At 31.3% G+C, this 27764-nt stretch overlaps 8 protein-coding genes across 14 annotated transcripts; 4 read left to right on the top strand and 4 right to left on the bottom strand.

Annotated features, from left to right (window-relative positions):
• Positions 1-101: 101 nt before the first annotated feature.
• LOC143263921 (cytosol aminopeptidase) lies at positions 102-7764 on the top strand. The gene is made up of 8 exons (XM_076538692.1): positions 102-278; positions 603-718; positions 5931-6094; positions 6193-6367; positions 6446-6770; positions 6833-7101; positions 7199-7377; positions 7477-7764. Exons 1-8 carry the CDS (start codon positions 102-104, stop codon positions 7695-7697), a joined length of 1626 nt encoding a protein of 541 aa, XP_076394807.1. The 3' UTR covers positions 7698-7764.
• On the top strand, positions 725-4639 carry LOC105662534 (E3 ubiquitin-protein ligase COP1-like). The gene is made up of 2 exons (XM_012285654.2): positions 725-1077; positions 1836-4639. The coding sequence occupies exon 2, from the start codon at positions 2104-2106 to the stop codon at positions 4108-4110; it is 2007 nt and encodes a 668-aa protein (XP_012141044.1). The 5' UTR covers positions 725-1077; positions 1836-2103; the 3' UTR covers positions 4111-4639.
• Positions 7765-8030: 266 nt separating the features above from the next.
• On the bottom strand, positions 8031-11991 carry MED28 (mediator complex subunit 28). Of its 3 annotated transcripts, none has more exons than XM_076538704.1 (5): positions 11841-11991; positions 11516-11616; positions 11078-11432; positions 10836-11011; positions 8031-9088 (listed from the first exon to the last, which is right to left on the bottom strand). In XM_076538704.1, the coding sequence occupies exons 1-5, from the start codon at positions 11863-11865 to the stop codon at positions 8624-8626; spliced, it is 1122 nt and encodes a 373-aa protein (XP_076394819.1). In that variant the 5' UTR covers positions 11866-11991; the 3' UTR covers positions 8031-8623. The 3 variants fall into 3 exon arrangements, with proteins under 3 accessions (XP_076394819.1, XP_076394820.1, XP_012141055.1); XM_076538705.1 differs by having other exon boundaries at positions 11845-11959; XM_012285665.2 differs by having other exon boundaries at positions 8705-9066.
• Positions 11992-12292: 301 nt separating this feature from the next.
• On the bottom strand, positions 12293-14286 carry LOC100882648 (uncharacterized). 2 transcript variants are annotated; one of them, XM_012285683.2, is made up of 5 exons: positions 14145-14286; positions 13673-14049; positions 13131-13493; positions 12890-13069; positions 12293-12808 (listed from the first exon to the last, which is right to left on the bottom strand). In XM_012285683.2, exons 2-5 carry the CDS (start codon positions 13996-13998, stop codon positions 12298-12300), a joined length of 1380 nt encoding a protein of 459 aa, XP_012141073.2. In that variant the 5' UTR covers positions 13999-14049; positions 14145-14286; the 3' UTR covers positions 12293-12297. The 2 variants fall into 2 exon arrangements, with proteins under 2 accessions (XP_012141073.2, XP_076394816.1); XM_076538701.1 differs by having other exon boundaries at positions 13673-14063; positions 14145-14280.
• A 234-nt stretch (positions 14287-14520) lies between these two features.
• LOC100882758 (TGF-beta-activated kinase 1 and MAP3K7-binding protein 1) lies at positions 14521-23921 on the top strand. 4 transcript variants are annotated; one of them, XM_076538697.1, is made up of 10 exons: positions 14521-14642; positions 14720-14799; positions 14864-15101; positions 15176-15308; positions 15386-15626; positions 15702-15958; positions 16044-16473; positions 17018-17316; positions 17537-18132; positions 18208-23921. In XM_076538697.1, exons 1-8 carry the CDS (start codon positions 14611-14613, stop codon positions 17077-17079), a joined length of 1473 nt encoding a protein of 490 aa, XP_076394812.1. In that variant the 5' UTR covers positions 14521-14610; the 3' UTR covers positions 17080-17316; positions 17537-18132; positions 18208-23921. The 4 variants fall into 4 exon arrangements, with proteins under 4 accessions (XP_076394812.1, XP_076394813.1, XP_076394811.1 ...); XM_076538698.1 differs by having other exon boundaries at positions 17018-18132; positions 18230-23921; XM_076538696.1 differs by having other exon boundaries at positions 17018-18132.
• Positions 16496-18645, bottom strand: LOC100877347 (succinyl-CoA:acetate/propanoyl-CoA:succinate CoA transferase). Its single transcript, XM_003699568.3, has 6 exons — positions 18483-18645; positions 18218-18370; positions 17886-18125; positions 17416-17820; positions 17060-17326; positions 16496-16954 (listed from the first exon to the last, which is right to left on the bottom strand). Exons 1-6 carry the CDS (start codon positions 18643-18645, stop codon positions 16764-16766), a joined length of 1419 nt encoding a protein of 472 aa, XP_003699616.1. The 3' UTR covers positions 16496-16763.
• On the bottom strand, positions 18968-23988 carry LOC100877235 (succinyl-CoA:acetate/propanoyl-CoA:succinate CoA transferase). Its single transcript, XM_003699567.3, has 6 exons — positions 23569-23988; positions 21326-21478; positions 20660-20899; positions 20036-20440; positions 19706-19972; positions 18968-19623 (listed from the first exon to the last, which is right to left on the bottom strand). Exons 1-6 carry the CDS (start codon positions 23765-23767, stop codon positions 19439-19441), a joined length of 1449 nt encoding a protein of 482 aa, XP_003699615.2. The 5' UTR covers positions 23768-23988; the 3' UTR covers positions 18968-19438.
• A 756-nt stretch (positions 23989-24744) lies between these two features.
• On the top strand, positions 24745-27676 carry Vha55 (V-type proton ATPase subunit Vha55). Its single transcript, XM_003699566.3, has 4 exons — positions 24745-24911; positions 25465-25931; positions 25996-26661; positions 26737-27676. The coding sequence occupies exons 1-4, from the start codon at positions 24824-24826 to the stop codon at positions 27001-27003; spliced, it is 1488 nt and encodes a 495-aa protein (XP_003699614.1). The 5' UTR covers positions 24745-24823; the 3' UTR covers positions 27004-27676.
• The last annotated feature ends 88 nt before the right edge of the window (positions 27677-27764 follow it).

Raw genomic sequence — 27764 nt, 5'->3', positions numbered from 1 at the left:
AAACGCGAGTTACCACAGTGGTGAATCTATAATATTGGTAACAATATACCTAGATATCGTCTTCTTTTGAGAGAAACATATGTGTGTGTACGTTTACGTGCATGCAATATGTGTACATACATGCATACACACATGCACGCCTATATATAGATATAGGTGTATATATCACACCTAAGTGTTCTCTTGAGCAAATTATGGCATTGTCTCTTATCCGGGCTAAAGGTCTGCAGTACGGAAATTCGCAGTTACGTTTCTTATCCAGCATTTCGACCATGAAGGTAGTTATAGCTTTATTTATTCATAAATTGACAGTATACGACATTATCTTTATATCAAAAGAACAATATGTTTCTATTATACAAAAAGAAATGTTGAAGTGGAAAATTTTCATTTTAGTAATCAAACCTGATACGAAGATAAGGAGAAAACATTTTATCTACAAACATGAATTATAAATAACTTAATTAGAAACGTTATTAAACTTTTTTTATATCTTTTTTTTTTGTTATAATGAAATGATTTGAATTTTTCGAGGATAGGTTTCACTATCCTCGATAGAATTATTGTTCATTATTTATCCGTGATATTTTAATTTCCAACAGAAGGGATTGGTGCTTGGTGTATACGAAACAGAAGATGAATGCAACGTTTCATTGACTCCCACGGCGGCTAAATATGATGAACTAGTTAACGGAAAGCTACAAAAGAATATTTTGTTGTAAGTTTGAAATTGATACAGTAACCTATAACATATTCCATATTGTAATGCCGTCTTTTCACATAATCTGTTTATGTAAAATCTATGTTAATATTATTTTTACTAAATCCGTTTTTTGTATACACAATATGCGAAACCAGATTATACATGTATGCCCATATTCAGGTACAGTACCGAGCATGGTAGGCTTCCCTAGGGAAAATGGCGATGTAGGGAAAGAAAGCTTGACCATTCACTAATAACACTTGAGAGTTATCGTGTATTATGACAAGCTTTACAAAAGTGATGGGGATTTCCTTTTCTTAAAAATCGGAAACTTCGGAATTAAAAAATTTAAGAACACTAATATATAGAAATCAGTAAGTTAGAAATTTTCTAATACACAACAAATAATTTTCTCGAGTGGTACAACCTTCTTTCCGTAAATCGCTATTTTCTTTAGGGATAGCTATCGCGTGTAATAATTCGCTATGACTTTTTTTTCTACATGTCATTTTCTCTAGGAAAAGCTTAAAATGCTTTCTGCTGTACAATGATGTATCGTGTACCTAGAAAGAAGATTTTTGTCTTATGAAAATGTTTCCCTACACCTGTCCTAAATAGGGAAAATAAACAATAATTTAATCAAAAATATCAGTGGATATGCATGATCATCATTGGGGCATGTACATGTTACTCTTGGTTGCAGAAAGTATTAAACCAAACAGAGCCAACATGCGCAGAACAAACAAAAATTCATCATTTGATGATAAAATTCTCTCATGAATCACTTCATATGATTATTTCATTTAATTGAAGTTAAATCAATGTATACACTAAATAACAGAATCACGGAAATAATAAATTATAACACCAGACATAATTTTATGTATTATTTTGGTATTTTCATTTTGAAAACTATGTGAATTAACATTAACAAACATTCAAGTTTCTTATTCATAGTTCCAGCCTGAAACAATTGTCATAATGCTGCCTGAGCTTTTACATATAATGTTCAGAAGTGCTTTTTCTTTGTTTTAAAAACTTTCCCATAAAGTATTTTTTTGTTAACAAAACTCTCGAATTTGAGTGAAATTTATATATTGTGAGCTCACTGGCATTATTTTCATTGTTTCAGGAGTGACTAGACTGAGAGACGGTATTGTACGCATGATATGAAGCAAAAACTCACTGCACAGAAGGAGTTGCCAGACACATACATATTTTATTGTATAAAAAATTTTAAAAACCTGTTATTTATAAAGTAATAATTTCCTTAGACTGATTATTAGATAAGTTAAAATTATTGATGAGGAGTTTGACAAATTTAAATGATATGAAGTCCAAAAGATCATGTTCAAATTATTAAATGTATTTTAAGAAATATTATTTGGTCAAGTATCATAATGTCAGTTATCAGTGATAATAACCTGGGAAATGATAGCACTGCTGGGAGCAGTGGGGGAGTAGATGAATGTGGTAGTAAAATAAGTAAACATCATTCGAAAAATGTTCTTCATAGGATTAGTGGTACACTTGAAGATAAAAATAATGATTTTCTGTGTCCTATTTGTTTTGAGGTAATTGATGAAGCTCATATCACACGCTGTGGTCATACATTTTGTTACCGTTGTATAGTAAAATCTTTGGAAGCTAATGGGCGTTGTCCAAGCTGTAGCTACACATTAACGCAACAAGATATTTTCCCAAATTTTTTGTTACATGAATTAATATCCAAACATAAAACTAGAATTAAAGGTCTCACTGAATTATCTACATTGCCATATGATGGATTGAGAGATATTGTAGCTGCTGAAAGTGCTAATCTTACTTTGCCAGATGTGAATATAATGTTAGAAGTATTAACACAAAGGAAACATTTACTTGAAGCAGAAACATGTGCAGCGCAAAATAAACTATTGCACGAATTTTTGAAACATTTACTACAGCAAAAAGAAGAACAAAAGAAACAGTTACAAAAAGAGATAACAGTGGTTAAAAGCGATATGGAAGAAGTTGAAAATATTTTAAGGGATGTTCAAAGTAAATGTCCTAAAATAGAAGATATAAAGAAATCAAGCGAAAATGATACTGCACAAGTGTCAGCTATTAGAAAAGAAATGATTGGTCTTATAGATACTATAGATTCAAATATGGTAAAACCAAATGAAAAAGTAGGTGCTACTGGAAATGAGACATTTATTAATCCTACAGGAAATCAAAAACAAATTGATTATACAGTTGGATCAACTTTGGCTATACGTAGAAAGAGAATGCATGCTCATTTTGATGATTTTGTTCAATGTTATTTTGATTCACGTGCTAAGCAGTTGCATCTTGGACATAAACCTCAGAACCAAAATGAATCATGGCATGGTACAAGTTCAGGACTTGACGTTTTTAGAGAAAATCTTGTTAAATTTTCAAGATATAATTCATTACGTCCATTGGCAACTTTAAATTATTCATCAGATATTTTTAATAATTCAACAATTGTTTCAAGCATAGAATTTGACAAAGATAACGAATTTTTTGCGATAGCCGGAGTAACAAGACGGATAAAAGTATTTGACTATAGTGCTGTAATAAGGGATACAGTAGATATTCATTACCCTTGTGTAGAAATGGTTTCTAGTTCCAAAATATCATGTGTTTCATGGAATTCCTTTCATAAAGGAATGCTAGCATCATCTGATTATGAGGGAACTGTAACAGTATGGGATGCTGCTACTGGTCAAAGAACCAAAGCTTTTCAAGAACATGAGAAAAGATGTTGGTCTGTTGATTTTAACGATGTAGATACTAGGCTCATAGCATCAGGATCAGATGATACTAGAGTTAAGCTATGGTCTTTGAATAATGATCATTCCGTTGCTTCTTTAGAAACAAAAGCTAATGTATGTTGTGTAAAATTTAATCCACGTAGTTCTTGTCACTTAGCATTTGGATCTGCAGATCATTGTGTCCATTACTATGATTTGCGTAATATGAAGGAAGCACTATGTATTTTTAAAGGTCATCGCAAGGCTGTCTCATATGTTAAATTCATTAATAAAGAAGAAATAGTGTCTGCAAGCACTGATTCACAATTAAAAATGTGGAACATTAACAATCCACATTGTTTGCGTTCATTTGTTGGGCATGTTAATGAAAAAAATTTTGTTGGTCTTGCTACTGATGGTGATTATGTAGTATGTGGATCAGAAAATAATGCACTATATATATATTACAAAGGACTTACAAAGCAATTATTCTCTTATAAATTTGATGCTGTTCGAAGTATATTAGAAACACAAGAACGAAGAGAAGAGGATCTGAATGAATTTGTGTCTGCAGTTTGTTGGAAACAAATGTCCAATGTTGTGGTAGCTGCAAATTCTCAAGGAATTATTAAAATATTAGAACTTGTTTGAAGATAATTAAAAATGTAATGTAACATTTAGTAAATTTGATATATGTATTTTGAAATTAATTCAATTTAATGCTCAGATACAAGTAACAACGAGAAGTAAAAATTCATTCTAAATGTTGTAGTGATTTGTTGTAGGTTAAATTAAGGAACTGTATAATACATTGAAATTTAAATTGTTAGAGACTGACTTGTTTGAGAAAGTAATACTCTGGGTGTTAACCAGCACAAATATTTTTTATAATTATACTTTTGTTAGATCCATGGGTACTGTTACTTACATTACTTTTAGTTAAGTACTTCACAATTAAGGTATAATTTGATGATAGCAATAAATAATTTATATAATTGTATTAGTATCACGTATCTGCATCTGGAAAGAGTCTAAGATAAAACGCGGCCTTTAACTCTGTATTAATTTAGTTAAGTTTAATGTATTATAAAATTGATACATTTACACAGTGACTACCAGTGATTAGCACAATTCATGTATGATACAATATTCTTGTTAGATAAATTTCATCTTAGTTTTATATGATATTTTTTATTATACTGTGTTCCACTTTATATTTCTGGTTATAATTTTTAAGATATACTATCAACATTTGTTTATAATTACAACAGACAAATTATTGGAAAATGATTAAATAATATTTTGTTGTAACTAAAGCGATTCTAGTGTAATGATTTTTAAATATAATGGAATGCAAAATTTCATTATTTTAGACAATTTACTATATAAAAAGTATTTTTATGATTTGTAATAATGTATAGAAAGAGAAAATAATTTAAATTATAAACTTGTAAAAAGTTGTAATGTAAAAATGTAACTGTAATTACTTAAGATATAGTTCATATAGTAAATCTTGCCAAAGTAGCCTAAAAAAAATTAAATGGTAGTAATATACAGGTTGATATCATGAAAAATATCAATATTGTTTATTAAATTCAATTTGTGCCAAGAGTATCATATTAGATAGGAAGTAGTAAATGTGCTTGAATTGCATTAAGTTCCTATTATCAGTGTTGTAATGACTGTCTTTGTATGTTAGTGTCAGAGCTAAAGAAAAATAGAATTTATAATGAAAATTTATGAATTGGAAATTTGTTCAGTTATACTTAAAGTACTTATAAAAAAATAAATTAATTTAATTATTTTATTTAGCTCTGATTAGAATATTCTAAGTAAATGTACATGATGGTTTATTTTTTAAAATATCAATATGTCAATTTTATATTTCTTCACTGTTTGTCTAATAATGTTTAAGCAAACAATATAAACATGATAACACCCCATGACAAATCTACATACTTAAATCAATGTACACACAGAAGAACCGAATTTCGGTAATAGAAATATAGTTTGTAAATAATATTGTAAATTCTTGTCAATAATATGTACATTCAAAATAATTATAATACCTACTTTTGATGTATTACAAATGCAAATCAATTATCTCCAGAAATCAGAGAACACAATTATGTATTAACATTGTTCTAATTATGAATAGTAATTTTAATGTAATTTTTATCTATTTAAGAATTAGCACAATTGTTAGAAAAATAATTAGAATATATTCTAGGATGTATGTAAAGGATAGTATATTTTTAGATTGTATTTTGAAATTGCAGATGTTATAGCATATGCTATACATGTCCAAGGCGCCTAAACTTTATTGTAATAAATAAATTTGTGAATATGTGTTTTAGTACAACTTGAAACAAAATTTTTAATTTCATATAAACTTGCCCCCCACCTTAATTATAATATATTTTAAATGTACAGAAAGTTAAAATAACATTTGAATATTTATACCACTACAGAGCAGGTCCAAAAATTGCTAAAGGACATGCTAGAGTATTTTGGGGTTTGGATGAGAAGGATTATGTCGGAATTGCAGTTGTTGGTCTTGGAAAAAAGAATCTTGGTATTGATCAACTTGAAGAAATAGATGAAGGAAGAGAGAACATACGTATTGCAGCAGCAGGTAAATATTTTTACTAAATGTTTGAATATGTTTTCTACTTATAATATAATACAAACTTTGAATGTATATTTTTACTAATAATCTAATTGTTTAATTAGCTGGTTGCCGTGCATTGGATGCAGTTGAAATAAAAGACATACAATTAGAAACATTAGGAGATGCAGAAGCAGCAGCAGAAGGAGCTGCATTGTCAACTTGGTTTTATCAAGGTTCAAAAAGTAAAGAAAAACAAAAAGTATATCCAAAAGTTTCTTTATATGGGCAAGAAGGAGAGTGAGTAGACTATTTTACTGAGATATACATTTTTATATTTAAATCATACTAAATCAAATTGATTATTATTTTTTCAAGGGAGCAATGGCAAATTGGGAGTATCAAAGCTCAAGCTCAAAATTGGGCGCGCCTACTTGAAGATACTCCGGCCAATCTAATGACACCCTCTATATTTTCTCAAGAAGTACACTCTGTACTTACTAAATTAGGAATTACTGTACATGTACACGACAAAGACTGGGCGGAAAAGAAACAAATGGGTTCTTTCCTTAGTGTATCTCATGGTAGTTGTGAGCCACCAAAGTTTGTTGAAGTTCATTATAAAGGTGCTAGTGATAATTCTCAACCAGTTGTCTTCGTCGGAAAAGGTGTTACGTTTGATGCAGGCGGTATTAGTCTTAAGGTAAATGACAGTACATAAAAATTTTCAAGTCATATATTTATGAAGGTATGTATTAATTTCAGCCTTCAACTGATATGGATGAAATGCGTGCGGATATGGGTGGTGCAGCATGTGTTGTAGCTGCAATTCGAGCTGCGGCTGAGCTTAAACTGAAAATAAACATTGTTGGCTTGATGCCGCTTACGGAGAATTTACCCTCTGGAACTGCAACCAAACCAGGTGATGTTGTATTTGCAATGAATGGAAAAAGTATCATTGTAGATAACACTGATGCAGAAGGTAGACTCATCCTAGCTGATGCACTTTGCTACGCTCAAGAATTTAAGCCAAGGTAATACTATTAATGACTTAAGAGACCATCTTAAGTCATCTTGATCATATTGATCATCTTTTACATTAAATACTTATTGTACTTTAATACTTTACAGACTTATTTTGGATATTGCAACGTTAACGGGTGCGATGAAAATCGCTTTGGGTGGAGTAGCAACAGGTGTTTTCACAAATGATAGTAGCTTTTATGAGATATTACGAAATGCTGGCACAATTACTGGCGATCGAGTTTGGAGATTTCCACTTTGGCAGTATTTTACAGATGAAGTGACAAGTAAGTAAATAATTCGCTATGTAGCTTCGTCTTTAACTATGATTGTAAATAGCGAAAGAAAATAATGTATGATTTATTTGGTGTTAATTATAAAAAAAGTTAAGTCAGCGGATGTACTAAATGCCGCAAGAACCAAAGGTGCAGGTGCATGCACTGCAGCTGCTTTCTTACGGGAGTTTGTTGCGAGTGATATTCCATGGATGCATTTAGATATGGCAGGAGTAATGGGTCCTGGACCTGATAACTTACCGTACATACCAACTGGAATGACAGGTCGTCCGACTCGTACGCTTATTCAATTTTTACAAGCATTGTGTTAAAATTTACGATTAGTTTAAGTTGTATGGTGCAACTCTATCTATTCTCATATATATGTATCCATATGTATACACATAGTACACGTTTTATATAAACACCGCCCGCCTTCCTTGTTACATTCCGATATTCAAAGCAACACAGAAAAAGTTGAAATACAACGAATTGGTCGAAATGCAACTTATACAATTAAAATATGGCAATATCCATAGAATATAACAAAGAGACATGCAGTAACAATGAAAACAATATCAATGCATAACATACAAAGCAAAATATAATATTCTAAACTTGTATAAAAGATAATTTAATATGATAAAACATCCAGGGAAGGTGTATTATTAATTGGGCAATTTATACTTTATTTGTGTTGTCTAAAATACATCCGAAAGCTTCAATCAATACTGTGTAAAATATTACACCTTGTAAAAGTGCTAACAACTATTCGAACTTAATATAATAAAATACAACATGATTTATTGTATGAAAAAACTGTGTCTCTAATTCTATGTACATGTGAAATTTATGTTAGTAATTTACCACACAGTTGTGTTATGTACAATTTTTACTGACATCCTCTTGAACAGTTCAAAAAAACATACCGGTCATTCCATTTCTAAATTCTTACAATATGGAAAATATAACAATTTATTAAACTAAAAAAAGTGCAGTTTATAAATTACGAATAAAAAATATTTTTATAATGAAACTTATGTAATGCTATATATTCATTATTTATAATTGAAACGATTAAATAATGACATCATTTAATTATTCATTTTTAAATGAATCCCTGATTATTCAAAATAACGATATGCTTCGTGCGTATTTTTATAAACCTAATATAAAATCACTGTAATACAGTTTTAACATTAAATCAACTAAATATCTCAATACCTGTAAGTTATGCCTTAGACATAGGAATGATTTCTTACAATAAAAAATTAATCGTAGCAAATGTATTCATGTACAAGACGGTGGAGGCTGCTGCTGTGGAGAGGGAAGGGGCGCTGCCGCAGCAGCTGCAACTGCGGCAGCAGCAGCATACGATGACGGGTCCGAAGTATCGAGAAGTGGTGGTGGCGGAGGTAAATTTCCTCCTCCGCCTCGTCCTCTTCCTCGGCCTTTTCCTCGACCCCGGCCTCGGCCCCTCCCCCTTGCGCGTCAACTCCGCCTTTCGGGCATTCCTATGTTGCTCGTTGTCTTTTCCAAAAAAGCAAGTGGACCCTGAAGAGCACTGCTTCCTACACCTCCAACAGGAAATCCAGCTCTTGCTCCAGTTACACCTTGTGTCATGAACATTCCTTGTTGTCCAACTGAAACTCCAACTCCTTGAAGACCCGATGTAGGAGGAGCACCAGATCCTTGCTGCACCTGGAATGTTATGCCAAATATTCTATCACCAATGATTTTGTTCAATATAATATGTACATTTTCTATTCTTGTATTCTATTAGATCATATAAAATGATGCAAAATGATAACAAAGCGCTTAGAAGAAATAATTGAATTGGTTAAATTTTATGAATACTGTACATACATGCAACATATGTAGATACATAAATTTATAAGTGAAAAAAAAATAGAATTTTGATGATTACAAGCATGTAGGATATGAGGAACAGTAATTAGATAGGCAAGGGAAATGAAAGAAAGCACAATATTTTTTTACCATGAATAGAAATTTATTCTGTAAACATCTATACTTGCATGTAAACGCAAGTGCAGTAATACGAATAAAAACAATGTAGTTGAAATGGCATATTTCTTTGCAGTTATTCATTTCTACGAATAGCTGCAACATTTTAATTTAATATCACATCTAAAAATTTATGTTAAAAGAATATATGTCAATTTGTATCATACAGAACAGGCAGAGTAGCAATGAAAATAAATTTGACATGTAACTTCTATAGTTTATCATGAATATGACTTATGAATGATTTTTAGAATATAAAGGTTTTGTTTCTTAATCTTTTTACATCAATGCAGAATGCATGCACATATGTTTACATGCAAAAGATATTTATTATGTTATAAACAAGAAGACTTATAAGTATTCAAAAACACTTTAAATTTTTAACAATTTGTAATGTATCACATTAAGAAATGTATTATGTAATATAAAAAGATATAAAAGAAAAATTAAAATGTATAAACAAAGATGTGTATACATTTGCAGGTATATATTTTAATTAGTAGTAATTATCTGATTCTAATTATTATTTATAGGTTACAGGAATCATTAGGTTTACCATTAATGTCAAGCAAACATAAATATATGTTTAGCTTTCTTTTATTATTGCCGTTGTCAGATTTATTATAGCAGTTTTTGGCTAAATATTTGTACATATTTTAATATTAGTTATTTTGGCACCATTTTACATGTTTATGCAAGTATATCTTTTTAATACTTCTCTATTTTCTTTATAAGTGAAATTAATGCATTTATGGTTCTATATCGCAACTATTAATAAAAGAATTTCAATTTATCCATTTCTGCATATTACACTTTTGTCAATAGGAATTATATAAGGCACTGATTACACGCAACACTAATATACGTTGCTCTTTTGTGCAGTAGGACCAAATACTTTTATGTTTTAAATAACTATTATTTTAAGAATAGGAGCAAAAATAGTTTCTACAATTCTGATAGGTATTTCAATCACAAAAAATTACTTAATTTAATTTATATATGTACATTTTGCACATTCACACTCAGATGCACACGCACAGGCATTTAAAACCATTCAATATTGATATTCGTTCAATTTTAGATGTGACAAATAATATGGAAACCTAATAATATATCATTTCCATGAAGATGAGAACATTACAATGATTATAAATGATCTTGTGATATATATGTATAACCATATAGTGCAATGATATTTTGTATGAAGAAATTCAATAATTTACATTTTGATTTACAACCAAAATAAGGTAAACAGCTAAAAATGTTGACCCAAGATGTAACTTCTAACTATAATCTCCATGATAAAACAAACTTTCTGCAAATATATGCTGCAAGTTTTCATTGTTATACATTTTTTAAAATTGAAAAGTTTTACCGATGTTCTAATTTTAAATAGCTGCCTGATTACAGTTTCAGCTTTGCTCGTAACGGTATTACTTAAATACCTGTTGCTGATGAAGTTGTTGCTGTTGCATTTGATGTTGCATTTGATGTTGTAACTGCTGTTGTTGTTGGAGCTGCTGTTGATGCTGCAACATTTGTTGTTGTTGTTGTATTGTTGCATTTCCACCTCCATTTGTAGTTTGTTGATTTTGTCCACTCTGAGTTCCATTTGGCAAACCTAAAATATCATTTAATTATTGTGTGTGCTTTTAGCCAATATTATTTTTTTAATTATTATTAATACCATTAGGTGCAGGACCTTGAGCAGGAGATTTTGCCCAACCTTGCAAATCTGCTAATAAATTCTGCCATACTGTGATTTTATCATAATGCCTTTTGATAAGATCTTCTTTACGTGCTAATTCTACTCTAAGATCACTGATATCCTCTTTCACTACCAATTCTGGTTTCAGTGCAGATAATAAAAATCTTTTTTGCAGAAAGAAAGCTTCCATTTGTCTGGCCAGGTCTATAAATCTTAACGTAACTTGTTCAACTTCACTACGAGCTTCTTCTTTATCCACAATCAAACCACCAGTTACCCCAATCCCATTGTTTCCTAACCCTTCGTCTTTTGTTATTAATATACTTAAACATTGCTAAAAGTAATGTTTAATATTAAAATACTTTTATCTTTAACAATATAATATAACCATTAAGTAAAAGGATATGTGTATTATACCTGGAATGCTTCTTCAAATTCATCGACGAGATTACCATTTCCATTAGTGGGTGTCGCCATTATATTTGTAGTACTTACATTGACTATTGTAGTCACTGGTACTTATATGCAAGAACAATAATATATTATAAATTACAATTACTTTATTTTTAAGATGTGTCCATTATAAGATTATAAAGATTTCTTATATATGTATAATCCACGTTCAGCAACTAAGGAAACAATAGAATCTTATAACCAAGTAAAACATCACACACAATCGTCAACATATCAAACACAATTTCTAAAATCTTGTATATAATATTACATAAAATCTAAAACACACCTACATAACTATATAGTTCAATCATTCTTTTTTTTTAACTTTCGTTTTTACGTGTATTTTATTCGTTTCACCGATCATACTCGTCAAATGACGAATTTTTGATCACTCTGCGCATGTAAACTGTGATTGGTTTTAAGTTCGTGGTTTGTAACAAAAGACAATATGTACGCATGTGCATTTTCGACATTCTTGATGCTGATAATGTATACCCAGTGACCTTTTATTTTGTATATTTATCTAAATTCCTAAATACCTACTTATTTTAATTAAAAAAGAATAAATTATAATAGTATAATAGCTATTATTAAATACAAATTTTTGTCAATTTTGAAGCATCGTTTAATTATTATTAGAATTATAGCTATTTATATGGGCAAAGCAATTATATATCACAAGCAATGTAATGTTAAAGTACGTGTATCAATTGGAATATTATAAGACAAAGGAAAATGTTTGATTAATCAAATTTTATTAGATCTGATTCTTCGAACTCCATTAAATCTGGTCCTTCAGGTTCGGGTGGAGGTCTAAACCATGGATCATCTAACTCCCATAAGTCAGGATGTAACTGTTCTCTGCCAGGTGGTGGTCCACATTGAGGACATGGTGGGAAACGTTGAACATCGAAAAATTGTTCTAATTGTTCTGGGTCAAATGGATCATACTCATATGCCTTTTGTTGTTTAGGAATGGGAGATACATAAGCTTTAACCCTAGATGGACGAGGCATAGCCATGCCAGCTTCATCTTCTTCCCAAGATATATCTCTGTCCTGGAAAATTTCTTCCTCAACAGGGACATCTAATTGTAAATCATCAGACATTTGTTCTTTAGCTGCTATTCGTTCAAATTCTTCCTCTATTCTTCTAGCTGCTTCTCTTTCTTCTATGAATTTACGAGCAGCCAGAACATCTGGGTGATCTCTTCCATATTCAGGCTGAAGGTATTTATCCTCTAAGTCAGGGACTCTATTATGTAATGTAATATGGCATCAAAATTTTGTGTAAATATAATCTAGAAATTAAATTTAGAATTATTTGAAGGTTTACTTCACTATATGTCTGGGAGGTGAATAGAAAGAAGGAGGAGGAGTTTCTCCTTCTATATTAACAGCATTAGAACCAACATGTGCTACAGCCATAACAAAATCCCTTCTAGCCTGTTGTAATTCTGATAATCTATTTTGTACAGCTGAAGTTTCTAAAGCATCTTGTTCATCAAGAGTATCACTGTTAAATTGATAAAGACCTATATTATTTTGCAATCAAAAACAGGACTTTATAAAATCACCTTATCACTTGAATCGAACGATTTGCTATTTGAGATTCTGCACTTGGTTGTTGTATGCTAATAATGGTGGTACGATTATCGCTTACAACTCCAGGAGGTATCACAATGTTATTAATTGGTCCTGCACCAATTGGATCAGCTTGAACTATATCAGCATTCATCATTTTAGCTAATTCATTAGTTTTTCTAGATACGCCTGGTTCAGGTGTTCTTAATGATCTAGGATCTCTTTTAGGAGTGGTAAATTGACTAGGTCCAGCATCAAATTCTCTTCTAGATGGTGATCCAGCTCTTGGAGTTGTAGGCCTAGCTGCACTTGGACTACGTCTTCTTTCTCTTCCTGGTATTCTTTCTCTACCCATCCTAATTAAAAATGATTTGTGTATGATAGCAAAAATTTCATATTAAAGAAATCATTGAATTACTCAATTTATTTTTTAAATTTCTTCTAGTTTAAAGACATGAAAAACGGAGTAATACTTGTTATTCATTTAACAAATGTTAGATCATTCATTTCAATCAAATTTAACTGTCGTTGCAACCTGGCATCACCTCCTATTGGTGCAGGTGTTCTCCGAGGTTGTCGACTAGTAGTTAAAGCTTCTTGTTTACGTTCGTATTCTTGTTTGAACTTCTCTGCCTGTTTTACTCTTGCCATCATTGCTTTGGTCATTCCAGGTTTAGTAAAATCTACTTTTTTTGGTTCAGGTCTTAGTACTGTACGTCTTTTAAATGGATCTGCTTGATGTCGTGCCATATCTGCTTGTTTTTTCTCAAAATCTCTTAACATCGCAGCAGATTTTGCTTGACGAAGCTGTTGGGTTTTAGTAAGACCTGTACTGGTCCCAGCTCGTGGAATTCGACTCATATTTTCTTTATGAAGTAACAATAAAGTGTTTTTGATAAATGGATGTTGGAACTATTAAAAAGAAACTATTTTATTTAAAGTTTTAGGCATTTTATTAATAATATTTGTCAATAAGTATAAAATACGAATACATAATATGTAATAACCTGTTAAATAATTTCCGTTTACTGATAAATGCTATTTTCATTAATATTTTACAAATAATTTATCAAGTTTCCATATTGGTCGTATTTTGTGAGATTAATAATCCATTACGGTGAAATTAAAATTGTTACATATTCAATAATAACTTCTTTTATAATTCATTAATTACAAAAATTTGTACTGTTAATAAACCTAAAGTCATGCAATTTGGCAGGTGCGATAAAAGTTTTGTTTTTAACAGCATACATCTGTTGAAAAAAAGAGAAGGTTTCGCAAAGTAAATAAGTTATATTTCGGTATTTCGCAAATTGCATAAAATTCATTCGTTTATTAACAACAAATCAATAAGTCTAGTAATAATTAATAATTATTAAACAGATAAATTGTAGTAAATAACAATTGTATTTTTATATAAATGTTTGTTTTGAACAAGTTCAAACGATTGCATCGTAATTTAAATATATCGATATGAGTCGATATGCAGTCGATATGTTACAAACGTAAGTTACTTAAGTCTACACGTATATTGTCTAAAATCATATTAAAATTACGTTTTTTCTTTAATAATGCCAACCAGGGCAGAACGCCCTAATTTAATACCTTTCCAGGATACTCAATACAGTTGGACAGATGATTTACCAGTATGTAAACAATCTGGTAGGTAATAATTTGCACACATAACCTAAAATTGAACCTGCTAACATTACATTTATTTCTACAGGAGTAGGATTTTCTACAAATCAAATATATCGGGAAGATGGATACAGGCAAGAAGAACATCCCTTTGAAGACTGTAGCTTTCATTGTCGATATGATGATTCAACTTTTCTTTATGGAGTATTTGATGGTCATGATGGAACAAAGGTTGCAAATTTTGCTATGCAGCGAATGGCTGCTGAAATTTTACTTGGACAGTTAAATGGTAAATCAACTGATGAAGAAATCAAAGAAGTTCTTAGGTAACAGAGTACAATAATAATAGGATTCAAATTTCATTTAATGAGATACTTTTTATGAAATGAAATTATTATAGACAGGCATTTATAGCTGTTGAAAGAGGATATTTAGATTCTATTGGAGATCTTTTGGCTGAAAGAGCTAGTTTACAGTTTGACATACCAGATGGGTTAAATTCATATGAAACCTATCAGAAATTTCCTCACCTGGTTAGTTGATTTGATATAATAATAATACAATTTCAAAAAGTTATAAATATTATTTATGTGACAATTTCTTTACATAGGTTGATAAATTAAATGCATTGAATTGTGAGTTATCAGCAGGTACTAGTGCAGTTTTAGCTCTTATATACAGAGGAAAATTATATGTTGCAAATGTTGGTGACAGTAGAGCTTTACTGTGTAAAACAGATAGTAATCAAGTTTTAAGGGTTGTGCAGTTGAGTGTAGATCATGACTTAAAGAATGAAGATGAATTACTAAGATTATCTCATTTAGGACTAGATATCGAATCCATAAGGCAAGGTAATTTAACAAAGTATATTCAACTTTTGTAACAAATGTAAGGTGTGAAATATTTAATATTATTTTAAATCAAAGGATCTCATCTGGGAAACCAAGAAAATACACGTTGTCTTGGAAACTATCTTGTTAAAGGAGGATACAGAGAATTTGAAGAACTAGCATCTGCCACAGCTGAACCTGTTATTGCTGAACCAGAAATCCATGGTGGAATAGAGGTTGATGATTCTTGTAAATTTCTATTGCTTATGTCTCGAGGCCTTTATAAATCATTGGAAGAAGTGACTGGAGTTGATCAAGTCAATATAAAATTAATTAATTTTGCAGTTCAAGAGGTATAAAATGATTGAAATATTCATTGATAGTAATTTAACTAATTACATAGTGATATATTTATACTTTTTATACAATGCATTTCAGTTTCAGGTGCAGTCCACTTTGACAGGAGTTGCTCAAGCTGTCGTGGATAAAGTTGTAAGAATTCATCATGATATTAATATGAGTAATTTGCAAAGTACCGTTACTACCGGTAAACGAGATGACATAACTCTTCTCGTACGAAATTTTAACTTCCCACTTCCTCATGCATTGAAAAGTCCAAATAATCCGTCAGTTAGATTTAATCCAGTTGTAGAATCTGCACCGATACCAACGGTGTCGTTGAATGATTATTCGAGTGGAGGTATCACGGAAGAAAATTCTGATATGTCAACTGAATCATCATCTACATCAGATATGTATCCTGGCGCAAGACCAACAAATAGAAATGCTAGAATTAAGCCGTACGTTAATTTTTCAGAATACTATGAAAACGTTGAGAAAAGACGTCAGGAAGGAACGTTACCTGAAGGTATTAATTTTTAGTAAAATATAAATTAATGTCAAGTGTAAAATATATTTATAAATTAAGAAATTATTTGTACATACATAGTGTGTTTATATACGTGGTTTTTAAATAATAATTAAAAACACTGTTCATTTTGTAAATAAAAGAACATTGGATATTGTAATAAATATCATAAGTTTTTGTCGATCATTAAATATTTAAAAATAACGTACAAATTTTATATTTCAATTAAAAAACAAAGTTCAAATTATTGAGACTTAAGACTTCAACGTAATAAAATTTTGATCCGCGAATTATAAATATTTTGTTGGAGTAGTTTTAAGTCTTTCGAACGCAGCTTTTTCAAGGCATTCTCTATGATCAGGGTGGGCAATTTGAATCAATGCGTTTACTCTTTGTCGTAATGTTTTACCAAAAAGTTGTGCTATTCCGTGTTCAGTAACTATATAATGTGCATGTGCTCTTGTTACCACAATGCCACCACCTAGTTAACAAATAATTTAGAATATATTTACCGTCAAAATAATATTCGACAAATTCATTTTAGTTTTAAGAAACGATTTCTCACCGAGAACATTTGATATCTTACCAAGTCTAATTACGGGCTGAATTTTACTTTCTCCCTTACTCGTGACCGAAGGAAATGCAATAATAGCTTTTCCTCGACCATCTGAACCCAGCGCAGCACCTCGAGTGAAATCAAGTTGACCACCAAAACCGGAATACAGTTTACAGCCTAAGCTGTCAGAACATATTTGACCCGTAATATCCATTTCTATACATGAATTAATAGCTGTCATTCTTGGTTGTTGCGATATTACACGAGGGTCATTCACATAATTGATGGTGAGCATTTCTATACAAGTAAAAATGAAATTACTTACAAAATTATGAGAAATATTGCCAAAAATTTAAAAGTTTTAAAAAGTTATGTTGTACACACACCTACAAAAGGATTATTATGTAAAAAGTCATACACCCTTTTGGTTCCAATCGCTAAAGAAGAGACCATACGTCCTCTGTGCTTTGTTTTCATTCTATTTGAAATATTTCCTCGTTCTGCCAGATCTACCATTGTGTCTCCAAGAATTTCCGAGTGTACACCAAGATCTTTATGATTACCAAGATTGCAGAGGACAGCATCAGGAATATTGCCAATACCAAGCTGTAAAGTTGCTCCATCTTCTACCAGTCTTGTTGCTATAAGCTTTCCAATTTCTTGCTCAATTTCATTGGGTTCAGTACTGGCTACACATGGTAAAGGACAATTGTATTTGACTGCCCAATCGATATGGCTAGAATGGATAACTGATTCTCCAAATGATCTTGGCATGTGTTCATTCACTTGAGCTAAGCAGGAAAAATAATATTTGTGAATTATGAGTAACATTTATCATTAAATGTCCATTACTTACCAACGATAACTTTAGCTGTAGTAAGAGCAGCACGCGTGCAGTCCACGCTTACACCTAGAGAACAGAAACCTCTAGCATCTGGTGTGCTGACATGAATTAAGGCGACGTCAGGAACGATTCTTTTTTCATAAAAAAGTTTGGGTACTTCGTGGAGAAATATTGGAATGTAATCCGCTCTTCCATCATTGACAGCATCTCTGAGATTAGCTCCAATATAAAAACTTATAGATCTGAAATTTTCTGAAAAGTAATAATTACTTGATAGTTATAATAGACAATTAGAGTTATATTACAACTCTATATAGAATACTATGTATTATAGAACACTATACTTTCAAACTCAGGACTTGCAAACGGCGCATCTCCTTCAAGGCCCATATGAAGTAAACGAACTCCACGTAAGTTGTTACAAACACCATGTTCAGTCAAAGCACGTATTAATTCATTAGGTGTTGCTGCTCCTCCTTGTATAAAAACTAAATGTTCTAGAAAAATAAATTTAAGGTAATACGAAATCCATTTAACACAAATTATTATATAAGAATTATAGATGAATTTTAATATTGTATTTGAGGCATTTGAAATCACTATAAATACCTGAATTTATAATTTTTACCGCGTCTTCTACGCAAACCCATTTTGGACATCGATTCAAGGGTTGCAGTGGTTCTCGTAAAATAAATCTTACACCAATCTTAAATGGTTTTTTCGGTATAATTTTTGAAAATGTTGACTCTAAATTTCGTCGAAAATTAAACATTTTGTCGAATAATTACAAGGCACATAAAAAACTGTATAAGTAATAAAGATCTAGAAAAATTTGCGGATGCTTGATTGATGGTAAATTATATATATCAAGTACATTCAAATTTGGATGACACATAATCTAAAAGATTTCTTTAGTCTCAATTATCAGTTAACATCAGATCACATTACATTCGTTGCCATCTCCACGATAAGTATTTGAAAGTCGCATTTAGCGGTATTCGATTTTTCAGTTTTTCGATACGCAGTACATACGATTTATTTTTAAACCCTATATGCTCTGTTCCAAACAGGTAGACAAATAATCACGACTGAAATATGTATATACATTTAATTTGTAATTTATTGTTTCAAATGCCACGTACTTCCAATCGTTACATTAATTGCATTGTACAGAGGAACGATTTTAAATTTTATATAAAAATTATTCATTGTTATTATACACTGTTTTGGTTATTACTAACAATATTTCAGTTATATTCCTAAAGTTGAATATTGATTAAAACTAAAAGTTTCTTTTTCATTTAACCAATTGTAAATGAGTATTTTTTTATCCGTTTAAAATAAAACCCTCTTCGTTTCAGGGCAAGACGAGATCCTTATTGTACGACATTTAAAATTTGCTTTTCATATTTATCACCTCCTTTTTTGGCAAAAACACGACAGTTACACGAAATCAAAGATATTAGGTTTTTTTTCAACGCAGATCGATGTTTACGCGAAGAATAAAAACAATTATTGCAAAATGCTATTAGAAATATTCTTTTCATATGATTTTATTGAAATGCTTATGGTGCTGGCATAACGTGCAAACGTTCAAATGCTGACTTTTCCAATGCCTCTCTGTGATCAGGATGGGCAACTTGAATTAATTCGTACGCTCGCTGTTGAAGATTTTTACCAAACAAACTAGCAATTCCATGTTCCGTGACTACGTAACGAACAACTGCTCTGTTCGTAACGACACCGGCACCTTCAAATGATAAATGAAAATTAGTATTTCATCAAAATTGTAAGCATAGTATTTTGTTCTCAAAGGATTAAGAACTATATACCTGTCTTTAAGACGGGCTGAATTTTACTAACGCCTTTGGAAGTAACCGATTGCAGTGCAATAATCGGTTTCCCACAACCATCATCACTAAGTGCTGCACCTGTGATGAAATCTAGTTGTCCTCCAAATCCAGAATACATTTTAGGTCCAATACTGTCAGAACACACCTGTCCAGTAATATCGACTTCTATACAAGAATTGATAGCTGTCATATTTGGTTGTTTTGCTACTATTTTGGGATTGTTAACATAATCCACCATCAGCATTTCTGTAACATTAATTCATTCATTATTTTTCATTGAATACAATCGCACAAATGAAATGGACTCACCGATAAAAGGATTATTGTGCATAAAGTCGTACAACTTTTGAGAGCCAACGCAAAACGAACCAACGATTCTGCCTTTGTGCATTGTTTTACGATTATTCGTAACGCATCCTTTGTGTACGAGATCGACTACGCCGTCGCTAAACATTTCACTATGAATTCCAAGGTCTTTGTGATTACCGAGAAGCGACAGTACCGCGTCCGGTATGCTACCGATACCCATTTGCATAGTAGCTCCATCCGTTACCAAATTCTCAGCGATATATTTACCGATTTGCTGTTCTTCCTTCGATGGCTTTTTTACATCATGAACTGGAAGTGGAACGTGATGCTCCACAGCAAAGTCCAAATGACTTACATGAATGATAGCATCGCCAAACGTTCTTGGCATATGTTTGTTTACCAAGGCTGTAAGCAACAATAAAACAAACCTTTGAAAATCAAGAAGTAACAATGATACTATGTACAAGCATTGATTTGTATATAATATAATAAAAGTGAAACATGTGGAGGTTATGATATATCAAGGTTGGGCTAGGTCGGGTTAGGTTACATTCGGCGTTAGATTATGTTCGGTTAGATCGTGGGTGGTCTATTAAGATAATAAGAATGAACTCGAAAATTTACCTACGATGTATTTAGATTGGCTCGCAGCAGACCGAACACAGTCTACGCTAGTACCGAGTGAACAAAATCCATGTTCATCGGGTGGAGATACATGTATCAGAGAAATGTCTGGTTTGACATGTCCTTCATTGAACACTCGTGGAATCTCGTGTAAGAAAATTGGAATGCAGTCAGCAGTACCTGCCTGAACAGCTTGCCTCACATTGCCTCCAATAAAGAAGCTGATGGACCTGAAATGTTCTGCATACAAAAACATTATAATTCAGAAATGTGTAGCTATTTTTATTTATTTATTATAATGAGATTTTACACGTTATTATAAATCCTCTATATAGTGGAGGCTCTATATAGCTTTTTAAATTGCTAAATTTGAAAAAAAAATTTACCATAAGACTCGTTTACAAACGCGAGTCCTCTTTATCAGTCTACTATCTAATCAATTTTAATCTACACTTAGTTGCACAATATTAATCATCCCCTCAAAACTTTAATCTGACAAATCCCTTCACCGTCTGTGCCAGAATTCATATGTAGGGAAATTTCTAATAACAGATCCTATCAACGTGTGAAATCTCATTTAAATCGTTCGTTGATAAAGCGTTCAATTAAAATTTTTGCGCCACTTAAAAAAAAACGGCCGATCAATCTATCACGACGATGACGTACTTGCATTTTCTGGTTTTGCAAATGGAGCTGGGCCTTCTAGATGCATATGATACAATCGTACATTTCTGACGTCACATCGCACACCGTAATCTGTCATCGCCCTTAATAATTCAACCGGTGTTGCGGCAGCTCCCTGGACAAACACTTGTTGATCTACAAGATAAAATAATTTTGCATAATGTCATGGTCATCAAAATTTCTCTTAAATTTTTACGGGAAATTTAACGTAAGAGGCGTTAATTAGAAGTACATTTAAAAGAAATGAGCGTATGTATTTATACTTTATATGCTTTATTTTTGTAACTGGGTTAACGACCCTGTGTCTGCTGAGCGAAGGTCAAAGTAATAATCGTTAATCCATTCGGTTGTTTAATATTTAGTCACCTTAGAATAAACAATTCATTCTTTGGCTCAAAGAGGCTCGCGAACCTTGACTTGAACAGTTTCTTCGTTTGGCAAGAAAAGAATACGTTTCGGGCCATTTGAATTGCATAGCAGTAACATGCTTCTTACACGATTACAATTTATTGCTGTGGGCTCCGCAAACTCAAGTGGCGGCCTTGCTGCTAGTGCAGCTAGATGAGTTAGCTCACCCCAGAAAAAATGTTAGTTACGCCAATGAACGTGTATTAAAAAATCTTAAGATGTCATATGAAATTGAATTTACAAGGAAGAATGGAGAGTTTATATCACATTTATATATTATCGAGAGCCTGAAACCAATAATAATCATCACCAAAGATATCCAACCGCATATTTGCATGTTGCGTATGCGTGTCGAGGTCAATGTTTTTCGTGGTGTTCTATATTCGACAATCCTAGCTCAGTAAACAACCGTTTTAATAATAAATTTTTTGATGCGATTTCGATCCATTAGATTACATAATATCCTACTGTTTATAATTGACGTGGCTTCAATTAGCAATTGAAATGATAAGATAATGATACAAAGATTCATCAGTTATAAATCGATTAATAAATAAGCGTATTAGCAACGAAAGTTATTAGTGACGATTAGAACGATTACATATAGAACAATGCTTATTCTGTAAAGTGTACCGCCGTGAAAGACGATATGCTTTATCGTCCTTGACGTTAGCTTTGATTCACTCTTAATCAAATGTTATACTACATTCGCATTAATTTTATAATTGTATATCGACAAAAACATTACGTTGTCGAATCATTTACAAGAATAGATAACGTCATCATCTGTTTACATTTCTTATAATAAAATAATATTATCAACGAATGACTGACATTTCGTATATTTCAGATTTATTCTGTGCTCGAGTTAATTTAAAACGAATAATTAACCCAATTTTAAGAACACGGGAAATTCAATGTGCAATAAAATATTCGATAAAATTAATAATTTTTATTTGTATATAAAATTACACATGTTTATCGGTCTCAAGCAATAATCGATTTTTCAAAGCCAGGATTGAACAAAGATCGTTTCTCCTACTCGATTGTCCGCAATGTAAATATAGCATTCGACTGCATTAATCGAATGCGAGATATGTCTTCATTGACATTTTTTCCTTACTACGATATTCCATTATTCGATTTCAATGTAACTACATCCGACTCTTTTTAAGACAATCATTGGTAATTTGTGTTCATTGAGTACATTATGTATAAAATACATTACGTAATGAATATTGTTTTACTGAATTAAACGTTATTTAAATTCAAGTGTAAATACATTGCATTTTTATTCATATAAGAGAGAAAAAAATCATTCGATTTTAAATAAAAAATGGTGTATAATATCGGTTAGTTATACTATTGTTGAAATTAAAATAGAAAGGCGCCAAAGCCAACATTTATGCAAAAGATCATTACCTACGTTCGATACAGTCAAATCGAATACATTTAATTTAATGCAAAGTTGTTGCCCCACTCGTATCTTTTGCATAATTTACAACTCACAAACTTTATTTGCATATTAAAAAAAAATATAAAAAAATTTTAATTACAATCTATTTACAAACTATTTAATATAAATTTAAGCAGTAGATACTAAATTTTGTTATATGCATAAATTTGCAAAAATACGGACCATTAACGTCTGATCCTTACTATAGTGATTCTTCGAGGTTAGATGACAAAAAAGTAGACTTTAAACTAACATGATACTGTCTTTAAAAAAATTAAGTAAATAAGTGTTCAATTTTTCGTGAAATTAAAAACTTTTTGTATCAGTAACATGTATGATATGATCAAAACATATTAATTACCTGAATCTAATTCAGCTTTTTCGATGGCTTCATCGGCGGTTTTGAGCCAACAAGGATTTTTGTCTAATATTGGCATAGCAATTTCATTCACATACGTAAAATACGTTTTTTTTGACGTTTGCAAACAACAAGGACGAGACGTGGTCGTCACTGTTTTAAGACTTTTTGATAGGTTGATCATACATTTAAGAGCCGCCATGGTTCGGATATACTGTATTTTTCTGTCAGTGGAGCACAGTGTCGAGTGGAACGACGATAAAAAAATAGATCTTTGAAAAAAACTAATAAATTATATTTGATAAATGACTAAAAAATGTGTCTGACACCACTGTAAATGAAACGAACGTTTTAAATGCAAATATATCCCCGAACCAGCCGCCACCGTGTCTCACTGCACACTAGCGCCTTCTCGGCGCGAAATTATCGGTAAAAGCAGTACCACTACATAAACAAAACTAAGTTTAGGTCAAGGTTTAGAACGAGCGAGTTGTATTATATTTTGCTTTTAAAAGTGGTTAAATACATATTAAAATTATTATTACAAATATATAATTCGTGATAACAGAGTATTATTGATAATAATTTCCTTTTATTAATGATCCTATAGAAGTAACAACTAGCACAATAAAATAAAATATATAGGAATTCAAGTATATGTAATATTTTTGTGTGAGATTAATTAATAAATATCTGAACATTCTTATTAAATTATTAGAAATAAACTATTTGTATTTAAATAAACCGCGCGTACGACGTATATCTAGATCATTGTAATAACTTATGTTCATATAATGAAATATTACAATTTTTCTATGAATATAATCCTAGTATCTTTTTTTATAGCATAATATTATTTTACCAGCTTATTTTAAAGTAATTCCATTTCAATAAAATGTAAAATGTATCTCTTAGTACAAGCCACGTGATCGCACGTGCCATTATATCTATCCTTGTCGAACAACTGTTGTTCACTATTTTCATCAAATGTACTAAATTCAAAATCATTTAATTCCAATTTTATAAGTTGTAAAGGTCAAACTATCGATAAAAAGATTTAATGGTTATTCGTGTTGACATTTCTAATTAATTTGATTCATTTTGAAGAATATTCTGCTACTTTCTTTAATTTAAATTTAATTTTCGAAGTTGTCCCCACTCTTGCAATCTAGTTTGTCTCTTTCCAACAAAGCGCATCTAGCAGTAGCACCTTTAGCTGTTTGATCGACGTAACAGACCAGGGAAACTGCTTGACAAAATGTATTCGAAAAGTATTGGGGAACGCCAAGCCGTTAAAGAACATGTTTTGGCTGTTTCAAGAGACTTCGTTTCGCAGCCACGACTTAGTAAGTATCTACATTTATTTTATTAAAATATATAAACGTGAATCTAAGAAATCACATATACTTCGTACAAACTGGGCGTAGCAGCGGATCGATTTGCAACTAATCAGCTGATTCAAAGGGTAGTTGTTTTTTAATTGTTTATAATAAACGAAGAAACTTGTTTTAAACGTAATAAATACTTTGAAAGATTAAATTTGTATATTTTAGTAAGTCAATTGTGAGTAGAAGTTTTCATGAAAACATGATAAATCTGTCATGTGACTGTAGACAGAGATACTGATAGACTTATAATTGTTTCTTTCTACATTTATATTATTATTAACATTTGCTATTAAACTTCATGTGTATGACAATGTATGAACTATCTAAGGTCCACTGTCATATATCTGTGACACTGAATATTATATTTTAGTAGTATATATCTAAAGACATCCATTATTTCACATACAATTATGAAAGTTGGGAAGCTGGGATATGAAGTAAAATAAAATTTAAAATAATTTATTGTATATTCATTTTTTGTGACATTGAACATTTGTTTTTACTTTTCTAGCATATAAAACAGTATCAGGTGTAAATGGTCCATTGGTGATATTAGATGAAGTCAAATTTCCAAAGTTTGCAGAAATTGTACAATTAAAACTTGCCGATGGATCTATCAGATCAGGTCAAGTTTTGGAAGTCTCTGGATCTAAAGCAGTGGTTCAAGTATTTGAGGGTACTTCCGGTATTGATGCAAAAAATACTCACTGTGAATTCACTGGTGACATTCTTCGGACTCCTGTGTCTGAAGACATGTTGGGCCGTGTGTTTAACGGTTCTGGAAAACCAATCGATAAAGGTCCCCCAATTCTTGCGGAAGATTTCTTGGACATTGAGGGACAGCCTATTAATCCCTGGTCACGTATCTATCCCGAAGAGATGATCCAAACTGGTATTTCAGCAATTGATGTTATGAATTCTATTGCCCGTGGTCAAAAGATTCCTATTTTCTCTGCTGCTGGTTTACCACATAATGAGGTACATAAATGAAGATAATATATCTGTGTTAATATAGATGATTTCTTAAACTTGTATTTTACAGATTGCTGCACAAATTTGTCGTCAAGCTGGTCTTGTAAAATTGCCTGGAAAATCAGTTTTGGACTCTCATGAGGACAATTTTGCTATTGTATTTGCAGCTATGGGTGTAAATATGGAAACTGCTCGTTTCTTCAAACAAGATTTTGAAGAGAATGGTTCTATGGAAAATGTGTGCCTATTTTTGAATTTAGCCAATGATCCTACCATTGAAAGAATCATTACTCCACGACTTGCTTTAACTGCTGCTGAATTTTTGGCTTATCAATGTGAAAAGCACGTTTTAGTTATACTTACTGACATGTCTTCTTATGCTGAAGCTCTTCGTGAGGTATCAGCTGCTCGTGAAGAGGTACCCGGTCGTCGTGGTTTCCCTGGTTACATGTACACTGATTTGGCAACAATATACGAACGTGCAGGGCGAGTAGAAGGTCGAAATGGTTCTATTACTCAAATTCCAATTCTGACTATGCCAAACGATGATATTACTCATCCTATTCCTGATTTAACTGGATATATTACCGAAGGACAAATTTACGTTGATCGTCAGCTTCATAACAGACAAATTTATCCACCTGTTAATGTACTTCCATCTTTATCTCGACTTATGAAATCTGCTATTGGTGAGGGCATGACGCGAAAAGATCACTCTGATGTATCTAATCAATTGGTATGTAATTTTTTGTTCTGATGATTATTTCCAAAAGTTTATAACATTGTAAAATCATCCATAATTTTGTTTCAGTACGCTTGTTATGCTATTGGAAAAGACGTACAAGCTATGAAGGCTGTTGTTGGTGAGGAAGCCTTAACACCAGATGATTTGTTATACTTAGAATTCCTTTCCAAGTTTGAGAAGAACTTCATTTCTCAAGGAAGTTATGAAAATCGTACTGTCTTCGAATCGTTGGACATCGGTTGGCAACTACTACGTATTTTCCCTAAGGAGATGCTTAAGCGAATTCCTGCTAGCACCCTTGCCGAATTTTATCCAAGAGATTCGCGTCATTAATTTTCTCAATCCTTTAATTCAATTATCTTTTTCATGAATTTATGAGAAAGAATGTAAATGAAATATGGTAAGAATAAAAAGACCTGACCCGTTAAGAACAAAAGTAGGTTGTTTATAGTATGATGAAATTGTAAGTACAAGATCAATAAATGCTTTTTATGTTAATGAAAATTTAAAAGGTAAATCAAAGTATCAAATGGAATTATTTCATGTAATACATGTATAAAAACATTGAATACGAATTGCGTAATGTTGTTTATCAACATTAAAAATATTTGTACAGAACTTATGCTGAAAGGGTCAGTGCCATGTTATACTATTTAAAATTAATCTTGTATGATTAATATAATCTTCATTATAATGTTTTGTTTTGTGCAAATGTTCACTTACAAGTGATTGTGTAAAGTGTAATATATTCTACAGTATTAACATAGAAAGAGAAATACAATTGTAAAATCATATTTTTTGTCCTACATTCCATTATAAAATTTGGTTTCTGAAATGTTACACTATTTCATCTATACAAAAAAAAAAAATGTTTAATGTTATTTAGTGTTGATGAAACATGTTTACGAACAAGTAATCCTTCAGATAATACTGTTACTTAAAAATTGTATAAAATAATATACTTGTTTCAAATAAATATGTAAAACATAATTTAAGTATAAACATATATGCATTTCTTCATACTGTTATTGTAATTATAGAATCAAAGGAAAATGCATGATATAAACATAAAATATATGTATATACATTTGAAA

This window comes from Megachile rotundata, chromosome 13, assembly GCF_050947335.1.
Source record: "Megachile rotundata isolate GNS110a chromosome 13, iyMegRotu1, whole genome shotgun sequence".
In the NCBI taxonomy this organism is placed as follows: Eukaryota; Metazoa; Arthropoda; class Insecta; order Hymenoptera; family Megachilidae; genus Megachile; species Megachile rotundata.
The sequence above is the reverse complement of the archived record's forward strand: the minus strand, read 5'-3'. Positions and strand labels throughout refer to the sequence as shown.

Bases quoted from the DNA above. Each gene is read 5' to 3' on its own strand.
- LOC143263921 (XM_076538692.1), top strand. From the start codon at position 102: ATGCAATATGTGTACATACATGCATACACACATGCACGCCTATATATA. The intron at 6,368-6,445 runs GTGAGTAGACTA...TATTTTTTCAAG, and splicing joins TTATATGGGCAAGAAGGAGA to GGAGCAATGGCAAATTGGGA. The intron at 6,771-6,832 runs GTAAATGACAGT...TATTAATTTCAG, and splicing joins CAGGCGGTATTAGTCTTAAG to CCTTCAACTGATATGGATGA.
- LOC105662534 (XM_012285654.2), top strand. From the start codon at position 2,104: ATGTCAGTTATCAGTGATAATAACCTGGGAAATGATAGCACTGCTGGG.
- MED28 (XM_076538704.1), bottom strand. From the start codon at position 11,865: ATGATTGAACTATATAGTTATGTAG. The intron at 11,012-11,077 runs GTATTAATAATA...ATGATATTTTAG, and splicing joins TCAAGGTCCTGCACCTAATG to GTTTGCCAAATGGAACTCAG. The intron at 9,089-10,835 runs GTATTTAAGTAA...CATTGGTGATAG, and splicing joins AACAACTTCATCAGCAACAG to AATATTTGGCATAACATTCC.
- LOC100882648 (XM_012285683.2), bottom strand. From the start codon at position 13,998: ATGAGTCGAATTCCACGAGCTGGGACCAGTACAGGTCTTACTAAAACC. The intron at 13,070-13,130 runs GTGATTTTATAA...TCAATTTAACAG, and splicing joins CGTTCGATTCAAGTGATAAG to TGATACTCTTGATGAACAAG. The intron at 12,809-12,889 runs GTAAACCTTCAA...ATTACATAATAG, and splicing joins CCTCCCAGACATATAGTGAA to AGTCCCTGACTTAGAGGATA.
- LOC100882758 (XM_076538697.1), top strand. From the start codon at position 14,611: ATGAGTCGATATGCAGTCGATATGTTACAAAC. The intron at 14,800-14,863 runs GTAGGTAATAAT...TTATTTCTACAG, and splicing joins ACCAGTATGTAAACAATCTG to GAGTAGGATTTTCTACAAAT. The intron at 16,474-17,017 runs GTATTAATTTTT...AATTCATTTTAG, and splicing joins GGAAGGAACGTTACCTGAAG to TTTTAAGAAACGATTTCTCA.
- LOC100877347 (XM_003699568.3), bottom strand. From the start codon at position 18,645: ATGTTTAATTTTCGACGAAATTTAGAGTCAACATTTTCAAAAATTATA. The intron at 18,371-18,482 runs GTATTTATAGTG...TTATTTTTCTAG, and splicing joins GGTAAAAATTATAAATTCAG to AACATTTAGTTTTTATACAA. The intron at 17,821-17,885 runs GTAAGTAATGGA...TTTCCTGCTTAG, and splicing joins TACAGCTAAAGTTATCGTTG to CTCAAGTGAATGAACACATG.
- LOC100877235 (XM_003699567.3), bottom strand. From the start codon at position 23,767: ATGGCGGCTCTTAAATGTATGATCAACCTATCAAAAAGTCTTAAAACA. The intron at 21,479-23,568 runs GTAATTAATATG...TTTATCTTGTAG, and splicing joins AAAAGCTGAATTAGATTCAG to ATCAACAAGTGTTTGTCCAG. The intron at 20,441-20,659 runs GTAAATTTTCGA...TGTTGCTTACAG, and splicing joins CCAATCTAAATACATCGTAG to CCTTGGTAAACAAACATATG.
- Vha55 (XM_003699566.3), top strand. From the start codon at position 24,824: ATGTATTCGAAAAGTATTGGGGAACGCCAAGCCGTTAAAGAACATGTT. The intron at 24,912-25,464 runs GTAAGTATCTAC...TTACTTTTCTAG, and splicing joins CGTTTCGCAGCCACGACTTA to CATATAAAACAGTATCAGGT. The intron at 26,662-26,736 runs GTATGTAATTTT...ATTTTGTTTCAG, and splicing joins CTGATGTATCTAATCAATTG to TACGCTTGTTATGCTATTGG.